Below are 21,789 nucleotides of genomic sequence, written 5' to 3' on the forward strand. Positions count from 1 at the left end.
TATTATCAGAAGGATGAACATTTGGATCATCAAAGTTCACAACATGATCAGGTTTGGATTCTGATCGACTTGAGATTCTAGTAACAAGACCAGTCATACTAACAAGTAATCAGATAATGAAAAAAAAAGACAACAATGACAGCCTTAAAGTTCAGATGGTCACCACAGTATATTGGGGCCCAAGACAAGCAATCACCGAGTCAAAGAAAACAATAACAACTAGCAATTAACTGGTGTACACAAGGCAACCAAAATCTCCCAGAATAATTATAGGAAAAAAGAGAACAGGAAACCCTCACAGTGAGTCCAGAAGAGACAAATAGTCAATCAGAGAACCAATCGGCTCTCAGATCCGTTCTTTACTAAGGTTTATCGGTGATGAACTCCGATCCTTAGAGAGTTATTTCAGAATGACGAGATTAACCGATATCCAGTAGAAGAAAGCACCCTCCACCCAACCAAAGAGAAGAAAAGAAATATCTGATCTTCTAAATCTGCAAGAAACACACAAAAGACTCGCAGTAACCAAGATCGAAGAACAAATCAATCAAAAAACAAATGACTGCAACAACAAAAACCCTAAGGTTTACACAAACTGAAACGGATCTAGTTTTCAATAGGAAAACTAGATTAAACCAGTTTGTGAAGATCTAAAGGTAGTCGAAAATGGATATCTTATGAGAGAGTTATGATTTTTATACGGCTTTAACAATTTAAGCCTATAAAAATATAAATTTAAAAATAAAGTGAGAATTAGCCGACAGAGTCTAAATAAAAGTTCTAGATCTCGACAATAGCTACGTATAGATATAAAGAACGGAGAAAATGGAGCTCGTGTGTAGCAATTACAGAAATGCGTGTTATGAGCGTGGCGCGTGCTTCTAGAAGGTGGCAACACGGAGCACAAAGAAGGTGACATGTGGCACAAAACGAATGAGGAGACGTCACCTTAATCGCGCGACACACATGACCAAAATTTGCCTATAAATATCATTTCACCCCTCATTCACTTCTCCACACCCTCCATACACTCACTCGAATTTCCACTCTTTATGTCCGAAAATTTGTAATACCTAGAATATTTTAGCGAAGCTTTGGAGTCTTTGAATGCCCGACAGTTAAAAGTAATCATGTCAAATTACGTCTGCGATTTTCCAGACTTTTGTCAAAAAATCTATGTAACTTAAGCTACACTTGTTAGGGAAAACAGACGATACTGGTCAAGACTCAAAACAAATTTGATGTCACTTGCCAAGTTTTGGTGACCCTTGTTAGGAAGAAATGTGAATAACAAGCAAAACTATAAGCATACAAAGACATAGTATTTACGTGGTTCGGTCAAGGCGACCTACATCCACGACTAGGAGGGGAGTATTCTTTATTTCAGAGTTCTCAAATAGAGGTGACAAGTACAATTCACCAAAGATTCACCTATCACTCTATAATTCAAGATACAAGACACTAGACAAATGACTCTGCATGCATCTTAATTTATACTTGAAGGATCAAACCTAAAACCCTAATGGGTCAAGCTCATTTGCCCATAAGCCCATGACAGGTGTCAAACAATCACAAGCCGCAATGCAGCATCTTCTGGAACATTCTTCCATGTCATACACCCATGAGCATCAGCAACACACATGATGGAGCACCTTGCGCTATAGTGGAGCATCATGATGTACAAGTGGCACATCATGAACTCTAATGGCCCAACATCCATCATGGTGGCACAACATGGTGTAATTCTTGAGCAATACCAACTTCTGAGCATCCTTGAACGATCTTGAGCATTATAGAGGACTTCATAGCATACTTGGCTCATCAAGGACCAAGATGGTCCATCTTGCTCCATCATGGTGCAACAAGAATATAGATTACACAAGTGGCTTCAAGTGTGGCACAAGAACATCAAGATTTGAGAAACAACACCACCATGGCGCAATAGGAACATGCATGGCGCAACAAGGACATACATAGCGCAAGAGTATACCTCATGGCGCAAGAGGAATCCTCATGGCACAAGAGAAACCACTCATGGCGCAAGAGGGAGCATAATGGTGCAAGAAGGAATGCCATGGCACAACATCCCTGATTGCCTCAAACCACCAAAGAAGTAACAAGTTTGGACTGATCACAATAGAACGACCGCAAGACTTTCTCAAAGTAGTGAGAAATGTATAACCATCCTGCTCTTTTATCACTCCGATATGTTATCTTCTTTTAAGATCCTAAATCATTCATTACAAGCTCATTCTCCAGATTCTTCTTCAAGGCGATGTTTGTTTTTTGTCCGCAGACTTCTTGGTCTCTTCTGTTTGCGCGGCGCAGACCACGCACATACATTAGTCTTCAAAGACTGTTTGTTTTTTTGAAGACTGCAGACCTAAAAATGTCTGCGGCCCTCTTTTGGCGCAGATGTGGACCGGAGTCTTCTAACATCTTCAGACATCTTCTAGTCTAAAAAAACACATATAAATAAAAATTTATTACAATAATGGTCGTTGAAGTTGTTTATAAAAATATGAAAAAAAAAATAAAATAATATATCCTAATATTTTTTATGCCAAATTTTATAAAACATTATTTAATACAATATCGTCAATATCTTTGAAAAATATTTATGACTAGTTTTTAATTGATTTAAATCAAAAAATCGAAGTTTATTTCCATCCACTTATGTATCAAAATCTTTGATTTCTAACTATAATGTTTAGGTATAACTTTGCGACCAAAATTATTAGTTTTTATTAAATATATTCGTTAATTTATACCATTTTTATTTTCACTTTTTATACAATAATGCATAAAGTTGATTTAGATTTGTTAATTATTTATAACAAAGTCATAAATATATTAAAAAATCACTTTGTAATTTAAAAAATCAATTTATTTAGATTTTGGTTTATTTTAGTAGTCTGCAGATGTTAAAAAAACAATCTTCTTTTTTCAAACTGCAAAAGTTTGGTCTACCTCTTCTGCTGCAGAGATCCACAGATGTGGTCCACAGACTGCAAATATTTTGTATCAGAAAAAACAAACAGCACCTAAGTTGTCTTTCTTGGCATCAGCATCACCAGACACTTCTTCCCTGAGTTGAAAGGAAAAAGCGACAAGCAACATTCGAGCAGAAAAACTCTATAGGCATATGGCATCAAATTTCAGGCAATTTTATTATGCAATTCCTAAACATCTCTATCCTACTACAAACATGCAATTCAATCATAAGAAAATAACAGTGACTTGGGGGTATACTTTCTTACTCTGGCTGATCATACACATCCCGTCTTTCCTTGGTTACTTTTGAAAACCATTTGAAAACAAATTGAAAACTTTAGCAGATCCTTAGTTTGAGTCTAGATTCACACGAATGTTCATCCAATTATCACAAACCAGGGCTCTGATATCAACTTGTAACATGCCAAAATCACGATAAAATTTTTCATTTTGAAATCAAAAGAAATCATTGTTTTCAAACAAACCCATAACAAAATCAAGTATAAAGTACAGATATCCCTAGATCAGTGTACCATAAATCTCCAAGAACATGTCATAGAAGGATGTGTATGATCAGACATTCGCCTTGTAACGATCATCTAAAGTACTTGAAACATGAATTTGAAAACTATAAGCCAAAGCTTGGTGAGTTCCCCCAAAGTCCCACCACACAAACATATAACAACATGCGTACTAGGTCCACAGCTAACAGACTGGATTACCCCTGAGTCCACAACATGAGTCTGGCTTACCTTCCGGCCCACAGCTCATGTATGGCTTACTCCTAAGCACATAGCTTATGTTTTGCTTGTTTCCCGGTTTGTTGGCTTCTGCACAAAGCAATATTGCCTCAACCCAACCAAACTATGTCAACATATACATGTCAGATAACATATATCCACTAAACAGATAATCATATAAACACTCAACAAACTAACAGACAGATCTACAGATCATTGTCACATAACAATATCCTATATACCAGGACTCGGTTCTAACAGATCAATACAACATAGTAACATCATCAAAACCTGGATACATAACCTAGTGGGTCCACATTGGTGCCTTCGACCCATTAGTACAGTGAGGAAAACTCACCTCTCAATCCGGAAAGTTAGTTAGGCAGGACACTACTCCGAATATCAACTATACAAGTCACATATACATCAAATAGTGACAAATCTCAACTACAACTCAAAATACCCAAAATACCCTTTGGTCAAAACTTCCAGACCCATCGTACTTAGCTTGTACGCACGGCGTACTATAGGCTTGACCAAAAAGCGAGTTATTAACCTTATACGTGCAGCGTACCAACCAACTTCTCTTTCTATTAAGAGCTTAATCCCTTAAGGGCTTTCGTCCAAGATCCAGATCTAGTCCCAAAAACGTATACTTTATGACTTTGCATAGCTAAGAAATGCTCAATACTAAAAACCCTAACTTCTTAACTCATTAAGACATTATAACCCATACATGGAAGAAAACTAATGACCAAATTGCATTTTTATGGTCTTAGACACTCCACAACATCTGGAAGGACAATCCATTTGGGTTTAGAGCATGTCATACTCAAGAACATCATTGATTGGGGAGAAAAGCAGATAAGCATCAAGATATAAGCTTTATACCTTCTGGAGATATAAGAGGGTGCAAAATTTACAGACCCAATGTTGCTCCAAGCTTCCAAGATATTCTCATTTCCTTCTCCTTTCTCCACGACCATCAAAACACACACTAATGGGTCAAGGATGCTCAAAAAAATGGATTAGGGTTAGCTAGGGTCGAATATGGACGTGGAGCTGAAGAGTGAAGAGGTTTCAAAGAGATAAGGATGTTTAAATAGGGTTCAAACCCTAAAAATTAAGGTTTGACCCCTAAACACGTACGCCCAACGTACGCAACATACACCCAACATACGCATGCAGCCTCTATTTTTCATTAAAATGCCATTTGGGACCATATTTGCAATCAATTCTCATATCAAGTGTCAAAATGTAAAATACCTAGAAATCGAGATGTTACATCATTGTTGCATCGTTCCCCCAATTTCTCGCCACATGTCGCAAGTCTATCGGTCCATGTCACCTCTCTTCTAGAGCACAGGCGCACCACGCCCCTACCGAGTTTGAATTTTTAGATTTCTATATCCTCAGTACTACACTAAAACTTTGAAGAATCATAATTTCTTCATATAAAATCAGATTTAGACGTTCTCTATATACACGCTCTCAGTTTTACGAATACTGTGATTTTCATTTGGATTACTTAACCTAATAAGCAACCTATCTCTGATTCACATTTTATGACGCGCATAGCTGTGTCGATGATCATGAAACTTCAAAGAAGCATAACTACTTCATACGAAGTCAGATTTAAATGTTCCTTATATCTATAGAGAATCATCATCGCGGCGACTATAATTTTATCAATATTATTTCTCCTAAATAATCATCTTTAAAAAAACAATGATTTATCGTTCATCGATAATTTCCCTAAAAAGGCTTATATTCAGCAACACGCATAATTAATGATTATCTTGTTCGTGGATTTCAATTATAATTATTATTAGTAATATAATTTAAATCATATAGCCCTAACTTACGGCTATTACATCGACCCTGAAGGTAAGCCCAACATGTCCGATCCGTAGTCCAGAAGTAGCTTTCATCCATAAGTATTTTGTTAGGTTTTCTTGGAAGAGATTTCACATCGAATGCGAAGAAGTGAAAGTAAAACAAAACGGAGCAATTGGTTACTTTTAACTGGTTGGAGATGTTGGTCCTTGGAAGGCTCATCAAAGGGGGAGGGGTGGGCAATGGTTGTGTAGAGGTGGAATGAATTTTAAAAATAAGAGTATAATGCTAAAAATGTAATGATTTTTTAAATGCAATGTCCTAAAAAGCAACTTACTAAAAATAAGAAAATGCATAGATGAGAAATTCTTCTTTTCATGTTTCAATGTTGTTATTGGATCATTTTATAAAATACATTTACTAAAAATAAGAAAACCAAAATTTAACAGTGTTCCTTTATGTAGGCATGACAATGGAGCGGGTTTTAACCATGATTTGATCTAAATCCATAAGAATTATATGGGTTTTGAGCATAGTTTTTTATTCGTTTACCGTTAACAATCTATACCCACCCCACATAAATATTAGAGTTATACGTTTATAATTTATACTAACTAAAACTTTAATTTTAATTCCATATGAAAGTCTAAAGGGAAAAAGAAAAAGACCAAGTTGTTTTTACATAGGACTCGAGGAGTCGATTTCTAGAATTCTAGTCTTCTACCAAGAATCATGATGTCATTTCATTTATATTTCATCAAGCAATCACCAATTTCATTTATAAATCAATAGTCATTATCAGCCGAAAGAAAGTTTGCAATTTTTATTTTGTATCTATGTAAATGATGGTCAAATATCAATTGGAACTTACTACAATGGTGATTTTAATTCCAATCGAAAGTCCTTGAGTATGTAATACATTTTCTAAATTAACATTTGTTTTATTTAAGAAATGTTAACTTAAGAATTAAGTAAAATGTGTTTAACTATTTAAAAAACATGTGGGTTACAAAAAAGGGTTAGGATTGGATTTTGAAATTTGTTAAAATTGGATCATGGTCGACTCGCTCCAAACTCTCCCCATTTCCATGTCTACCTATATGTGTCATGTATTTTACATTATATCTCATGAAATTGCGACTAAATCTAGCTCATAATTTTTCTATGAAGTACTCCCTCCGTCCCAAAATTATTGTCCACCGACAAGAAAACACAAATTACCCCTCACTTTATTAAATGAAATGACATATACTTTTAGTTTCATTTAATTCCATGATATATTAACTAATAATGAGGGTATTTTGGTACAAGGGATATTTATTTTTAGAAGTAACCTATTATTTTGGGCAAACCAAAATGGAAACATGAACTATTGATATGAGACGGAAGGAGTATTTCACATCAAAATAGAAGAACCCTACTTCTTGTATAATTATTCTAGTTATAACACCCAAGGCTTACATAATCCTCGACTTACCAATAATCTTAAGTTTATGATCCATTCGTACCCTTCAAATCCTCAATCCTTGACTTCCTGCTAAGATCACTTTATGATTTATTCATAGACTTAACATTCTAATATCCTTCTTTTCCTTAATGTATATATCATATGTCTATAATTCATCATATTACTAGATCATTACGAGATAAAGTCTAACATTAACACCTATTATCCATTTTGCACCTCATCATGCTCCTCATCATGCTAACCATGTTGATCAGGTCCTCAAAGCACATATACATATATGATGCTTGAATAATCAAATGGTACTTATTATTACAAAGATCCAATATTGTCATTTATCTGTTTGCGATGTTATTAACATGATAGAACATAATCACGGGTTACTTAAAACATTGGTCATTTCACATGTAACACATATTTTATCTTTCTTGTCAATCATTCTAATCCTAATGTATTCCTACAAAAAGGCTATAATCCATATCCTTACACTAAATATCCACTCATAATAAAATTTCTAAATAAACCTTTTGTCGTCCGTTCATTCTTAGCATCCTATACATTGGTGGTTGTTTATTTCAAAGTAAAATGCTAAGACAAGAAAAAAACGAAGTTTGATGTTTCAATGTTGTAAGTTGTAACAGAAAGAAAAATGTAAGTACAATACTAAAAAATGGACAATTTTTAAAAATGCAATGTACAATAGAATGATTTTTCAAATTTCGATGTTATAATGTTGTAAAAGAGAAAAAACTGAAAGTACAAAGCTAATATAGGAATGAATTTTGAAGGGAAATCTCCGATAAAGTCCCAATATTTGAGTCAGTTTACAATATAATCTTAACATTTATTTTTTAAACAGAAAAGTCTCGATTATCTAATTTTATGCAATAATTTTTCATTTCTCTTGAAAAAACAATAAGGACTGTTTCATTAATTTGGATAAAATATAAAATATCCAGAACTTATCTGTTCAAAAAAATAAAAGTTCAAATTAAACCGTAAACCGTAAACTCACCCAAATTATTGAAACTTTATCGAAGATCTCCCAATTTTGAAATGTAAAGTTCTCATAATAAGAAAAGTGAAAGTAGAATGCTATATATGGAAGATATCTCAAAATAAAATGCATAGATGAGAAAAAAGAAGTTTGATGTTTCAACCTTGTAACAGAAAGAAAAGTGAAAGTACAATTCTAAAAATGAACAGATGAGGAAAAAGAAGTTTGTTAATTCAATGTCAAAACAAAAAGAAAACTGAAAGTACAATGTTAATAATGGGATGATTTTTTCAAATGCAATGTGTTCATAATTTTTTAAAAAAAGTAGAATTTTATAATTGCAAGATTTTCAAAGTAAACTACATAGATGATGATTTTTGAAAATGCAATGTGCTAATAATAAGAAAACTATAAGTAAAATGCTATACTTTAATGATTTGTCAAAGTAACCTACATAGATTATATATAAATAAAAATAAAAAAATAAAAACGTGTAATGTTTCAATGTTGTAACAAAAAGGAAAGTGAAAGCACAATGCTAAATATATGATGATTTTTAAAAATACAATGTGTTGTTATATAAAATCTAAAAGTGAAATGCTTTAAGATAGACGATTTTTCAAAGTATACTGCATAGATAAAAAAAATTATGATGTTTCAATGTTGTAACACAATGGAAAGTGAAATCACAATACTAAAAATGGAATGACCTTTGAAAGTAGAATGTTGGATTATTTTTCAATGTTGTTATAGAAGACAAGTGAAAGTAAACTGCTAAAAATGGGAGAAGTTCTAAAAATGCAATATGGTAATAATAAGAAAACAAAATATTAACAGTGTCCATATATGTATCATGTATTATCATTCATACCTTAAATGATCTTTATATCTCATGACATTATGACTTAAATTCAGCTCATACTTTTTCTATGAAGTACTTAACATCAAAGTAGAAGATTCATACTTCTCTTGTCTAATTATTATAATTATGACACCCAAGGATTATATATATATATATATATATATATATATATATATATATATATATATATATATATATATAAAGTCTCAACACCTTTTATCCATACTTAACCTCATCATACTAATTATATCCTTTAACAAAAAGCACATGCTTAAATATTTAAATGGTACTTATTAGTAAGAATATCCAATCTTGTTGTCATTAATCTTTTTGCGATGTTATTGTTATGACAGAACATAATCATGGGATCCCTAATGCATTGGTCATTTCACATGTAATACATATTTCATCTTTCTTGTCTAAATATATGTTATTATCATCCGTACATTCTTAGCATCCCTTGATTGGTTCATGTTAATTAAAAGTAAAATGCATATAAGAAAACTGAAAGTAGAATGTTACAAAATGGGATGATTTTAAAAATTTAATTTAAAATGGATGTTTTCGAAGGTAGAATGCATTAAATAGAACTTTTTTTTAAAAGTAAGATGCATAGATGAGAAAAAGAGAAGTTTGATGTTTCAATGACGTTATAGAAAGAAAGGTTAAAGTACAATGCTAAAAATGAGATATTTTTAAAAATTCAAAGTAAAATGAAATTTTTTGAAAGTAGAATGCTTAATATGGAGGTTTTTCAAAGTAAAATGCATAGATGAGAAAAAAAAGAAGTATGATGTTACAGAAAGAAAAGTTATAGTATAATGCATAAAAATTGGTTGATTTTTAAAAATTCAATGTAAATGGAAGTTTTTGATAGTACAATGCTTCAATGGGAAGTTCTTTTAAAGTAAAATTCATAGATGAGAAAAAGAGAGGTTTGATGTTTCAATGACGTTACAGAAAGAAAAGTTAAAGTAAAGTGCAATAAATGGGAAGATTTTTGAAAATTGAATGTAAAATGAAAGTTATTGAAACTAAAATGCTTTATTGGTAGTTTTTTCATAGTAAAATGCATACATGAGAAATGAGAAGTTTGATGTTTCAATGATGTTATAGAAAGAAAATCGAAAGTACAATGTTAAAAAACAGATGATTTTTTAAAAATCAAATCTGTAAAATGGAAGATATTCAACGAAAAAGGTTTTAATTGGAAGTTTTTTTAAAAATAAAATGCAAAGATGAGAAAAAAGAGGTTTCACGTTTCAATGATGTTACAGAAAGAAAATCGATAGTACATTGTTAAAAACTGGATGATTTTTGAAAATTCAATGTAAAATGGGAGATTTTGAAACAAAAATGTTTTAATTGCAAGTCTTTTCAAAATAAAATGCATAGATGAGAAAAAGCGAGGTTTGATGTTTCATTGTTTCAGAAAGAAAAGTGAAAGTACAATGCTAACAATATGATGATTTTTGAAAATTTAATGTAAAATAAAAGTATTTGAAAGTAGAATGTTTGATTTCAAGTTTTTTCAAAGTAAAATGCATATATAAGAAAAAAATAAGTTCGATATATCAATGATGTTACAGAAAGAGAACGGTAAAGGACATAAGTTTGAACTTAGAATGCTTTAACGAGAGGTTTTTTCAAAGTAAAATGCATAGATGAGAAAAAGTGGTTTGATGATTTAACAATGTTACATAAAGAATAAGTTAAAGTACAATGCTAGAAATATGATGATTTTAAAAAAATTAACGTAAAGTGGAAAATTTTTAAAAGTAGAATGTTTTAATTGTAAGATTTTTTAAAGTAAAATACATAGATGAGAAAAAAAAAGTTTAATGTTTCAATGATGTTAAAGAAAGAAAAGTTAAAGATAAGTGCTAAAAAGGGATGTTTTTTGAAAACTAAATGTAAAACGGAAACTTAAAATATAGTCCTAAAAATGGGAAACTTAAAATATAGTCCTAAAAATGGGATGTTTGATGTGTCAATGATGTTACAGAAAGGAAACTTAAAATATAGTCCTAAAAATGGGATGATTTTTGAAAATTGAATGTAAAACGGAAGTATTTGAATGTAAAATGCTTTAACTGGAAGTTTTTTCAATGTTAAATGCATAAACGAGAAAAAGAGATGTTTGATGTTTCAAAGATGTTACAGAAAGAAAAATGTAATGAACAATTCTAAAAATGAGATGATTTTTGAAAAATGAATGTAAAATGGAAGTTTTTGAATGTAGAATGCTTTAAACAGAACTTTTTTCAATGAGAAAAAAAGATGTTTGATGTTTTAATGATGTAATAAAAATGTGTAGATTTTTAAAAATTCACTTTAAAATGGAAGTTTTTCAGAGTCGAATGCTTTAGTTGTAAGTTTTTTCGAAGTAAAAATAAATGAGAAAAAAAAAAGATGTTTTGATGTTTCAAAGATGTTACAAAAAGAAAAATGTAATGAACAATTCTAAAATGGGATGATTTTTGAAAAATGAATGTAAAATGAAAGTTTTTGAATGTAGAGTGCTTTGATTGGAACTTTTTTCAGTGAGAAAAAGAGATGTTTGATGTTTCAATGATGTTATAGAAAGAAAAAGGTAAAGTATAATGCCAAATTTGTGATGATTTTAAGAAATTTAATGTAAATTGGAAGTTTTTAAGAGTATAATGTTTTAACTGTAAGTATTTTAAGAAATTTAAGAAAAAAAAAAAAGAAGAATGATGTTTCAAAGATGTTACATAAAGAAAAAGTTAAAGTGTAATGCTAAAAATGGGATGGTTTTTGAAGATTAAATGTGAAATTGAAGTTTTTGAAAGTACAGTTCTTTAATTGTAAGTATTTTTCAAAGTAAAATGCATACATGAGAAAAAGTTAACGTACAGTGCTAAAAATGAGAGAAATCTTAAAATCGAATGTAAACGGAAGTTTTTGAAAATAAATGCTTTGATTGAAAGTTTTTCAAAGTAAAATTCATAGATGAGAACATGAGAATTTCGATTTTTGAAAGATGTTACATAAAGAAAAATTTAAAGTGCAATGATAAAAATTGGATGACTTTTGAAAATCAAAAGTAAATTGGAAGTTTTTGAAAATAAAATGTTTTAATTGGAATTTTTTTTCGAAGTAAAAATGCATAGATGAAAAAAAGAAAGTTTGATGTTTCAATGATGTTACATAAAGAAAAAAGTTGAAGTGAAATGCTAAAAATGGGATATTTTTATAAATCGAATGTCAAATGATAAAATGTTTTGATTTAAAGTTTTTTCAAACTAAAACGCATACATGAGAAATGAGAAGTTTGAGGTTTCATAGATGTTACATAAAGAAAAAGTTAAGTGCGATGTCAAAAATTGAGATGATTTTTGAAAATTGAATGTAAAATGGAAGTTTTTAAAAATAAAACGCTTTAATTGTAAGCTCTTTTGAATGTAAAATGAATACAAGAGAAAAGGTTAAAGGGCAATGCTAAAAATGGGATGATTTAGGAAAATTGAAAGTCACATGGAAGTTTTTAAAAGTAGAATGCTTTAAATGTAAGATTTTTTCAAAGTAAAATGCATAGATAAGAACAACAAAAGTTTGATGTTTCAATGATGTTACATAATGAAAATTTTAAAGTGCAATGCTAAAAAATGGATGATTTTTTAAAATTGAATGTGAAATTGAAGGTTCTAACTGTAGAATGCTTTAGTTGTAGGTTTTTTTCAAAGTAAAATGCGTAGATGAGAAAAAAAAAGTTTGATGTTTCAGTGATGTTACGTCAAAAAAAAAAGTTAAAGTAAAATACTAAAAACGGAATGATTTTTGAAAATTGAATGTTAAATGGACGTTTTCAAAAATAAAATGCTTTGACGGAAAGTTTTTTCAAAGTAAAATGCATAGATGAGAAATGAGAAGTTTAATGTTTCAAAGATGTTACATAAATAAAAAAGTTAAAGTGCAATGCTAAAAATGGGATTGTTTTTGAAAATTGAATGTGAAATGGAAGTTTTTGAAAGTACAATGCTTTAATTGCAAGTTTTTTTGCAAAGTAAAATGCATACATGAGAAAAAGTTAAGGTATAATGCTAAAAATGGGATGATTTACGAAAATTAAATGTAAAATGGAAGTTTTTGAAAATAGAATGCTTTAATTGGAAGTTTTTTCAAAGTAAAATGTAAAGATGAGAAAAAAAAAGAAGTTTGATGTTTCATTTACAAAAAAGAAAAAGTTAAAGTGCAATGCTAAAAATGAGATGATTTTTAAAAATTCGATGTAAAATGGATGTTTTTAAAAATAGGATGCTTTGATTGTAAGTTTTTTTTCAAAATACAATGCATCGATGAGAGAAAGAAGTTTGATGTTTTAATGATGTTAGGATGTTTTTGAAAATTCAATGTAAAATGAATGGTTTTGAAAGTAGCACGCTTGAATTGCAAGTTTTTTCAAAGTAAAATGCATAGATGAGAAAAAAAATAAGAGTGATGTTTCAATGATGTTACACATAGAAAAAGGTAAAGTACAATGTTAAAAATGTGATGATTTTTTAAAATTCAATGTAAAATAGAAATTTCTGAAAGTAAAATGCTTTATTTAGAAGTTTTTTCAAAGTAAAATGTATAGATAAGAAAATAGAAGTTTGATGTTTTAATGATGTTACAAAAAGAAAAGTTAAAGTACAATGCTAAAAATGGGATGATTTTGGACGTAGAATGCTATAATTGGATTTTTTTTCAAAATAAAATGCATAGATGAGAAAAGTGAAGTTTCAATGATGTTATTCAAAGAAAAAGTAAAAAGTGCAATGCTGAAAATGGAATGATTTTTGAAAAATCAATGTAAAATGGAAGTTTTGGACAACAAAATGCTTTAATTGGAAATTTTTTCAGAAGTAAAATGCATAGGAGAGAAAAGTGAAGTTTGATGTTTCATTGATGTTAGATAAAGAAACGTTAAAGTAGAATGCTAAAAATGGGATGATTTATGAGAATTTAATGCAAAACGGATGTTTTTGAATGTACAATGATTTAATGGGAAGTTTTATTAAAAGTAATATTAAAGCACCATGCTAATTGTAAAAGAATAAGAGCAGCAGGACATGAACATGAACACTGAATTTATGACACACAACAAAATGTAGAGTGGTTTAGTGGTAAAACATACCTGGAGTATGAAATGAAAGCAATTTGCTATTTCTGGATCCCCACTATGAAAGTGGAAATATACACATTTTTAGTATCACACAATTGTATCTTATAATGTCAATGACAAAATTCAAACTGAAAAAGAATAACAGCAGCAAGAGATGACATACCTTGGACTGAATATGAATATTATTTGGTAAAAGAAAATTTCTTCTCTGTCTTTCCCATAAAACATGTGATGACAGCTCCTACAAACACATACCACAAAACATAACTCATAAGTCATACATAATTAATGTAATGGGTTACGGGTAAACTTTTTTAGTTTGTGTTCATGAAAATTAAAAAGGCACAAACAACCTACAATTATATTCCATAACCGAATCCCTAATCAAATAAAAAAACATAGGTCAATTCCAATAAAAGTGTAAGTTTAATGAAACGTAGGAACTTCACACCTCTAGTAATTCAGTTAAATTAAAACCAAAAAGATTCAAAAATACCTCAAGATTCTGAAATTGGAAAACAAATGGTTGAATCAAACTGGCAAAAAGAAACCCTCTGTCCGCTTCCACTGTGAAAAGTGGAAAACCAGTCATTTAATAGCATACACACCCGGTTTTATAAGAATGAAATTAATATAAATTAAGGACTTAAAAAATGAAGAAATAAGATGAGAATAATTAATTATTAGGAAACAGGTTCAGAAGATATAAATGCATCGTCATCATCCGAACATCAAACCGGATATCATTAATTATTTATATGACCTAACTTTTCTTTCTTCAGCTTGTTTCAAAGTTTAGCCCGTAAGTTTTGGCGAGGTGACATGGCATGGCATGTATTTGACACGCCATCAAATGCATACCAACTAGACACCGTGTCACCAAAAATAAAACTTACCAGTTAAACCGGTCAACAAGTGACTTGCCTTATTGGAATTGAAACTCATCAACTTCAACACATGAATATATACATGTGATACGGGAGTTGGATTGTTGTCATACTCCTGTTAATTGATACAAACAGCTAACTGAATGACAAGAATGACACCTTTAAAACAACAAGTGCCATTGTTGTTTCAAACACTCTTCTCGACAATATTAATTTCTTTAAAAGCCTTATCCAATAAGCACCCTGCAAAAGTAAAGGATCATTAAGTTTTTCAGCAAACAATTTTTAATTATCTAGTTGGCAATTGCAATGAAAACAGAAAAAATAAAACCATATTCATATCTTCAACCAAAGGAACAGCAGGGAAATGGAGTAACTGCCTTCATGTCCAAATCAAGATTCTTGAACAATATCTAAAAAGCATCAGCAAATCAGATAGTGAATACTCTCAAAAACATATATACACAACAAACCTGGTATATAATATATGTGGTAATTCACCTTGATTTACAGTATTTTGTTGAGAGATGAAGCAACAGAAATCAGGGTTTCCTTCAATTTTCCTAACCCTGTCCTTCACAAGAGATGAGATGTTACAAATCAAGATTCTTGAACTATATATATATATATATATATATATATATATATATATATATATAAAAGGGAATACGAAAACCAACATGAGAATATATATTTCTTCATTGTCGAGGAAGTTGACAGAGAATGGGAAGTTACACTCTAGCTTGAATGTAGAATGTTTAATTTCAAGTTTTTTCAAAGTAAAATGCATAGATGAGAAAAGGAGAAGGTTGATGTTACAATGATGTTACATAAAGAAAAATGTAAAGTACAAAGCTATATTTGGAAGCTTTTTCAAAGTAAAATGCATAAATGAGAAAAAGAGAGCTTTGATGATTTAACAATGTTATGTAAAGAATAAGTTAAGGTACAATGCTGCAAATGTGATGATTTAAAAAAAAAAATTAATGTAAAGTGGAAAATTTTTAAAAGTAGAATGCTTTAACTGTAAGATTTTTTAAAGTAAAATACATAGATGAGAAAGAAAAAAAAAGAAGTTTAATGTTTCAATGATGTTACAGAAAGAAAAGTTAAAGTTAAGTGCTAAAAATGGGATGATTTTTAAAAACTAAATGTAAAATGGAAGTTTTTGGAAGTAGAATGCTTTAATTCTAAGTTTTTTTTAAAGTAAAACACATAGATGAGAAAAAAGAAGTTTGATGTTTTAACTATGTTATACAAAGAAAAGTTAAAGTACAATGCTAAAAATATGATGGTTTTTGAAAATTGAATGTAAAATGGAAGTTTATCAAAGTAGAATGCTTTAAAATGCAAGTTTTTTCAAAGCAAACTGCATAGATGAGAAAAAAAAATGTTTGATTTTTCAATTATGTTAAAGAAAGTACAATGCTAAGATGGGATGACTTTTAGAAATTCAACGTAAAATGGATGATTTTGAAAGTATAATGATTGGAAAAAAAAAATTCAAAGTAAATTGCGTAGATAAGAAAAAAAAAAGATGTTTGATGTGTCAAAAATGTTACAGAAAGGAAAGTTAAAATATAGTCCTAAAAATGGGATGATTTTTGAAAATTGATTGTAAAATGGAAGTATTTGAATGTAGAATGATTTAATTGGAAGTTTTTTCAATGTTAAATGCATAAATAAGAAAAACCGACGTTTGATGTTTCAATGAAGTTATAGAAAGAAAAAGGTAAAGTATAATGTTAGATTTGTGATGATTTTTAAAATTTCATTGTAAAATGGAAGTTTTTGAGAGTATAATGCCTCAATTGTAAGTTTATGCAAAGTAAAATTCATAGATGAGAAAGAAATAAAAAAGATGTTTGATGTTTCAAAGATGTTAATGAAAGAAAAATGTAAAGAACAATTCTAAAAATGGAATGATTTGTGAAAATAAAATGTAAAATGGAAGTTTTTGGAAGTAGAATGTTTTAACAGGCATAGCTGAGAAAAAAAAATGTTCGATGTTTCAAAGATGTTACGGAAAGAAAAAAGAAAAGTACAATTCTAAAATTGGAATATGTTTGAAAATTGAATGTAAAATAGAAGTTTTTGAAAATAAAATTCTTTAATTGGAAGTTTTTTCAAAGTAAAATGTATAGATGAGAAAAAGAAAGTTTGAAGTTTCAATGATGTTACATAAAGAAAAAAGTTCAAGTAAAATGCTAAAAATCAGATATTTTTGAAAATTGAATGTAAAATGGAAGTTTTTGAAAATAAAATGTTTTTGGTTGAAAGTTTTTTCAAAGTAAAATGCATACATGAAAAAATGAGAAGTATGATGTTCCATAAAGAAAAAGTTACAAAGTGTAATGTTAATATGAGATGATTTTGAAAAATTGAATGTAAACTGGAAGTTTTAGAAAATACAATGCTTTAACTGTAAGTTCTTTTGAAAGTAAATTGAATACATGAGAAAAGGTTAAAGTGCAATGCTAAAAACTGGATGATTTTTGAAAATCAAATGTTAGGAAGTTTTTGAAAATAAAATGCTTTCATATGAAGTTTTCAAAGTAAAATGCATAGATGAGAAAAAGAGAAGTTTGATGTTTCAAGGATGTTACATAAAGAAAATTTTAAAGTGCAATGTTAAAAATTAGATGATTTTTAAAAACTAAATGTGAAATTGAAGGTTTTGAATGTAGAATGCTTTAGTTGTAAGTTTCTTTCAAAGTAAAATGGATGTTTTTTGAAAATAAAATGAATACATGAGAAATAATAAGTTTGATGTTTCAAAGATGTTATATAAAGAAAAAGTTAAAGTGCAATGCTAAAAATGGGGATGATTTATGAAAATTGAATGTAAAATACATGTTTTTGAAAGTAGAATGCTTTAAATGTAAGTTTTTTCATAGTAAAATGCATACATGAGAAAAATGGAATGATTTTTGAAAATCGAATGTAAAATAGAAGCTTTAAAAAATAAAATGCATTGATTGAAAGTTTTCTCAAAGTAAAATGCAAAGATGAGAAATGGAAAGTTTGATGTTTTAATTATCTTACTTGAAGAAAAAAGTTAAAATGCAATGCTAAAAATTGGACGATTTTTTAAATCTGAATGTGAAATTGAAGGTTTTGACTGTAGAATGCTTTAGTTGTAAGTTTTTTTTAAAGTAAAATGCATAGATGAGAAAAAGAGAAGTTTGAAGTTTCAACGATGTCACGTAAAAGAAAAAGTTAAAGTAAAATACTAAAAACGAAATGATTTTTGAAAATCGAATGTTAAATGAAGGTTTTTGAAAATAAAATGCCTGAATTTAAATTTTTTCAAAGTAAAATGCATAGATGAGAGAAAAAGAAGTTTGATGTTTTAACGATGTTACATAAAAAAAATGTTAGTACAATTCTAAAAATGAGATGATTTTTGAAAATCAAATATAAAATGGAAGTTTTTGAAAGTAGAATGATTTAATTGAAAGTTTTTTTACAAAGTAAAATGCATAGATGAGAAATGAGAAATTTCATGTTTCAAAGATGTTACATAAAGAAAGAGTTAAAATATAATGATAAAAAAGGATAATTTTTGAAAATCGAATGTTAAATGAAAGTTTTTTATAGTAGATTGCTTTAATTGTAATGTTTTTTCAAAGTAAAATGCATACATGAGAAAAAGTTTAGGTACAATGCTAAAAACGGGATATTTTTGAAAATCGAGTGTCAAATGAATGTTTTTGAAAATAAAATACTTTGATTGTAAGTTTTTCCAAATTAAAATGCATAGATGAGAAATGAGAAGTTTGTTGTTTCAAAGATGTTACATAGAGAAAAGTTAAAATAAAATGATAAAAATTGGATGATTCATGAAAAATGAATGTGAAAAGGAAGTTTTTGAAAGTACAATGCTTTAATTGTAAGTTTTTTTCAACGTATATGCATAGATGAGAAAAAGCTAAAGTACAATGCTAAAAATGGGTGATTTTAGAAAATCGAATGTAAAATGAAAAATTTTGAAAATATAATGCTTTGATTGAAACTTTATTCAAAGTAAAATGCATAGATGAGAAATGAGAAGTTTGATGTTTCAATGATGTTACATTAAGAAAAAGTAAAATGCTAAAAATGTGATTATTTTAAAAAACTCAATGTAAAATGGAAAGTTTTTGAAAGTAGAATGTTTTAATTGTAAGATTTTTCAAAGTGAAATGCATAGATGAGAAAAAAGACGCTTGATGTTTCAATGATGTTACAGAAAAGAAAGTTAAAGTACAATCCTAAAATGGGATGATTTTTGAAAGTTGAAAGTAAAATGGGAAGTTTTTGAAAGTAGAATGCTTTATGTCTAAGTTTTTTCAAAGTAAAACACATAGATGATAAAAAAGAAGTTTGATGTTTTAATTATGTTACAGAAAGAAAAGTTAAAGTACAATGCTAAAAATAGAATGGTTTTTGAAAATTCAATGTAAAATGGAAGTTTTTGAAAAAAGAATGCTTGAATTGCAAGTTTTTTCAATGTAAATGCATAGATGAGAAAAAAAAAATAAGAGTGATGTTTCAATGATGTTACACAAAGAAAAAGGTAAAGTACAATGTTAAAAATGTGATGATTTTTTTAAATTTAAGGTAAAATAGAAATTTCTGAAAGTAAAATGCTTTATTTGGAATTTTTTGAAAGTAAAATGCATAGATGAGAAAAGAGAATTTGATGTTTTAATGATGTTACAAAAAGAAAAGTTAAAGTACAATGCTAAAAAAACGAATGATTTTGAAAGTAGAATGCTAGAAGTTTTGGTGGACAACAGAATGCTTTAATTGGAAATTTTTTAAAAAGTAAAATGCATAGATGAGAAAAGTGAAGTTTGATGTTTCAGTGGTGTTATAGAAAGAAAAGTGAAAGTAGAACGCCAAATAAAAATGGGATGATTTTTGAAAATTCAATGTAAAATGGATGATTTTTTTGAAAGTAGAATGCTTTAATGGGAAGTTGTTTCAAAGTAAAATGCATAGATGAGAAAAAGAGAATTCTAATGTTTCATTGATGTTAGATAAAGAAAAGTGAAAGTAGGATGCTAAAAATAGGATGATTTATGAAAACTCAATGCAAAATGGATGTTTTTGAATGTAGAATGAGTTAATGGGAAATTTTTCAAAGTAAAATTAAAGCACAATGCTAATTGTAAAAGAATAAGAGAAGCAGGAGATGACTGAATTTATGACACACAACAAAATATAGAGTGGTTTAGTGGTGGAACATACCTAGAGTATGAAATGAAAGTACTTTCCTATTTCTGGAGTATCACACAATTGTATCTTACAATGTCAATGAGAAATTTGAAATTGAAAAAGAATAACAACAGCAGGAGATGACATACCTTGGACTGAATATGAATATTATTTGGTAAAAGAAATTTTCTTCTCTGTCTTTCCCATAAAACATGTGATGACAGCTCCTACAAACACATACCACAAAACATAAGTCAAAAGCCATACATAATCAATGTAATGGGTAAACTTTTCTAAATTATAATGTTGTAATAAATAAGAGTTCTGGAAGCATAACTTTAATAAGGGAAAAACTGAAAACACAATGCAATAGTGCAATCTTTTTTCTTGAATATAAAACTAACAAGTCTTATCAAAATTGGTTTCTATATATTTGTATAAATATTGATGTAATTGGTTTCAAGAAATTAACCTTTGGAGATGTTGGTTTCCAGATGAGGTTGGGGTTTGAAGGGGCCCACCATGGTTTCAGGTGGCAACATCCTGTAAAAAGAGTAAAATATTAGTTTGTGTTCATGAAAATTAAAAAGGAACAAACAACCTACAATTATAGTATTCCATAACAGAATCCCTAATCTAATAAAAAAAATAGGTCACAAGCCCAATAAAAGTGTAAGTTTAATGAAACGTAGGCACTTCACAGCTCTAGTAAAATTCTGTTAAATTAAAAACAAAAGGATTCAAAAATACCTCAAGATTCTGAAATGGTGGAATAAAATTGGCAAAGAGAAACCCTCTGTCCACTTCCACTGTGAATAGTGGAAAACCAATCATTAAATGGCATATACACCTGGTTTTACAAGAATGAAATTAATATAAATTAAGAAGTTAAAAATGATGTAGTAAGATGAGAATAATTAATAATTAGTTAACAAGTTCAAAACAGAACAGGATGCTGTGTCACCTGTTCCATAAAAGAATCATAGAGTTTTGGTGACATTCTATTCCCAGTTTAACCAACCAGTAAGTTTTGGTGAGGTGACATGGCATGTATTTGACACGTCATCAAATGCATACCAACCAGACACCATGTCACCAAAAAGTTACCAGTTAAACCGGTCAACAAGCGACTCAGGTGCATTCTAGCAATTGGATAAAATCTGAATGACATTGTGAAGAGCAGACAATAATACTCTTGCATCACTCATCTTCAGTGCTTCAACAAGAGAGATAAAAAGATTATGTTGTTGTCCCTGTGCATCATATCATACCATATAATAGTTAAAACCATAGCTGTGATTATAAATGGAAAAAACTTGTATAGTTAAATAAATATATTCACAGCTTTTGTTTTTGGAAGTCTAATAATATTAGCACTTATCAGATGATTATAAGCAAATAAATAGCTACCTTTAGGACATTCATAAAACACCCATAACAGAAGCTTCTCAATTAAGGCATGTTCAAGGGATCCACTTGCATTATTCAAACCATGGTATTGAGAGTTTCTTATCTGAAAAATGAAAATAATACACAATCAATCACACATGAACAAAACAGAAAATGTTTAACAATGAACCTTGCTAGTAATATAAGACAGATTTCAAGCTAGTATGGATATCGTTCTCATCAGAATTTGGAGGATTCAAAAAAAAAAAAAGAACTAGCTGAATGAGAA

The 21,789-nt window shown here is 29.3% G+C and overlaps 1 protein-coding gene across 2 annotated transcripts in view; it reads right to left on the bottom strand.

The window, feature by feature from the left end:
* The window catches only part of LOC145101543 (uncharacterized), a 110,310-nt gene that overhangs the window by 4,763 nt on the left and 83,758 nt on the right, over nt 1-21,789 (bottom strand). The window contains exons 4-14 of one of the 2 annotated variants that reach the window (XR_013705705.1): nt 21,522-21,624; nt 21,076-21,364; nt 20,862-20,961; nt 20,584-20,654; nt 20,261-20,338; nt 15,411-15,478; nt 15,241-15,322; nt 15,069-15,152; nt 14,519-14,589; nt 14,186-14,263; nt 14,035-14,077 (exon numbers count right to left, since the gene is read on the bottom strand). Coding sequence is in view for 1 of the 2 variants with exons in the window: in XM_079038751.1 (XP_078894877.1) it covers nt 20,280-20,338; nt 20,584-20,654 (130 nt within the window). In the remaining variant the exon portion in view is untranslated. The remainder of the gene's footprint in view (nt 1-14,034; nt 14,078-14,185; nt 14,264-14,518; nt 14,590-15,068; nt 15,153-15,240; nt 15,323-15,410; nt 15,479-20,260; nt 20,339-20,583; nt 20,655-20,861; nt 20,962-21,075; nt 21,365-21,521; nt 21,625-21,789) is intronic. The other variant, XM_079038751.1, reaches the window with a different exon arrangement.

Source organism: Lactuca serriola, chromosome 4 (assembly GCF_051521515.1).
Source record: "Lactuca serriola cultivar US96UC23 chromosome 4, Lser_US96UC23_V15, whole genome shotgun sequence".
In the NCBI taxonomy this organism is placed as follows: domain Eukaryota; kingdom Viridiplantae; phylum Streptophyta; class Magnoliopsida; order Asterales; family Asteraceae; genus Lactuca; species Lactuca serriola.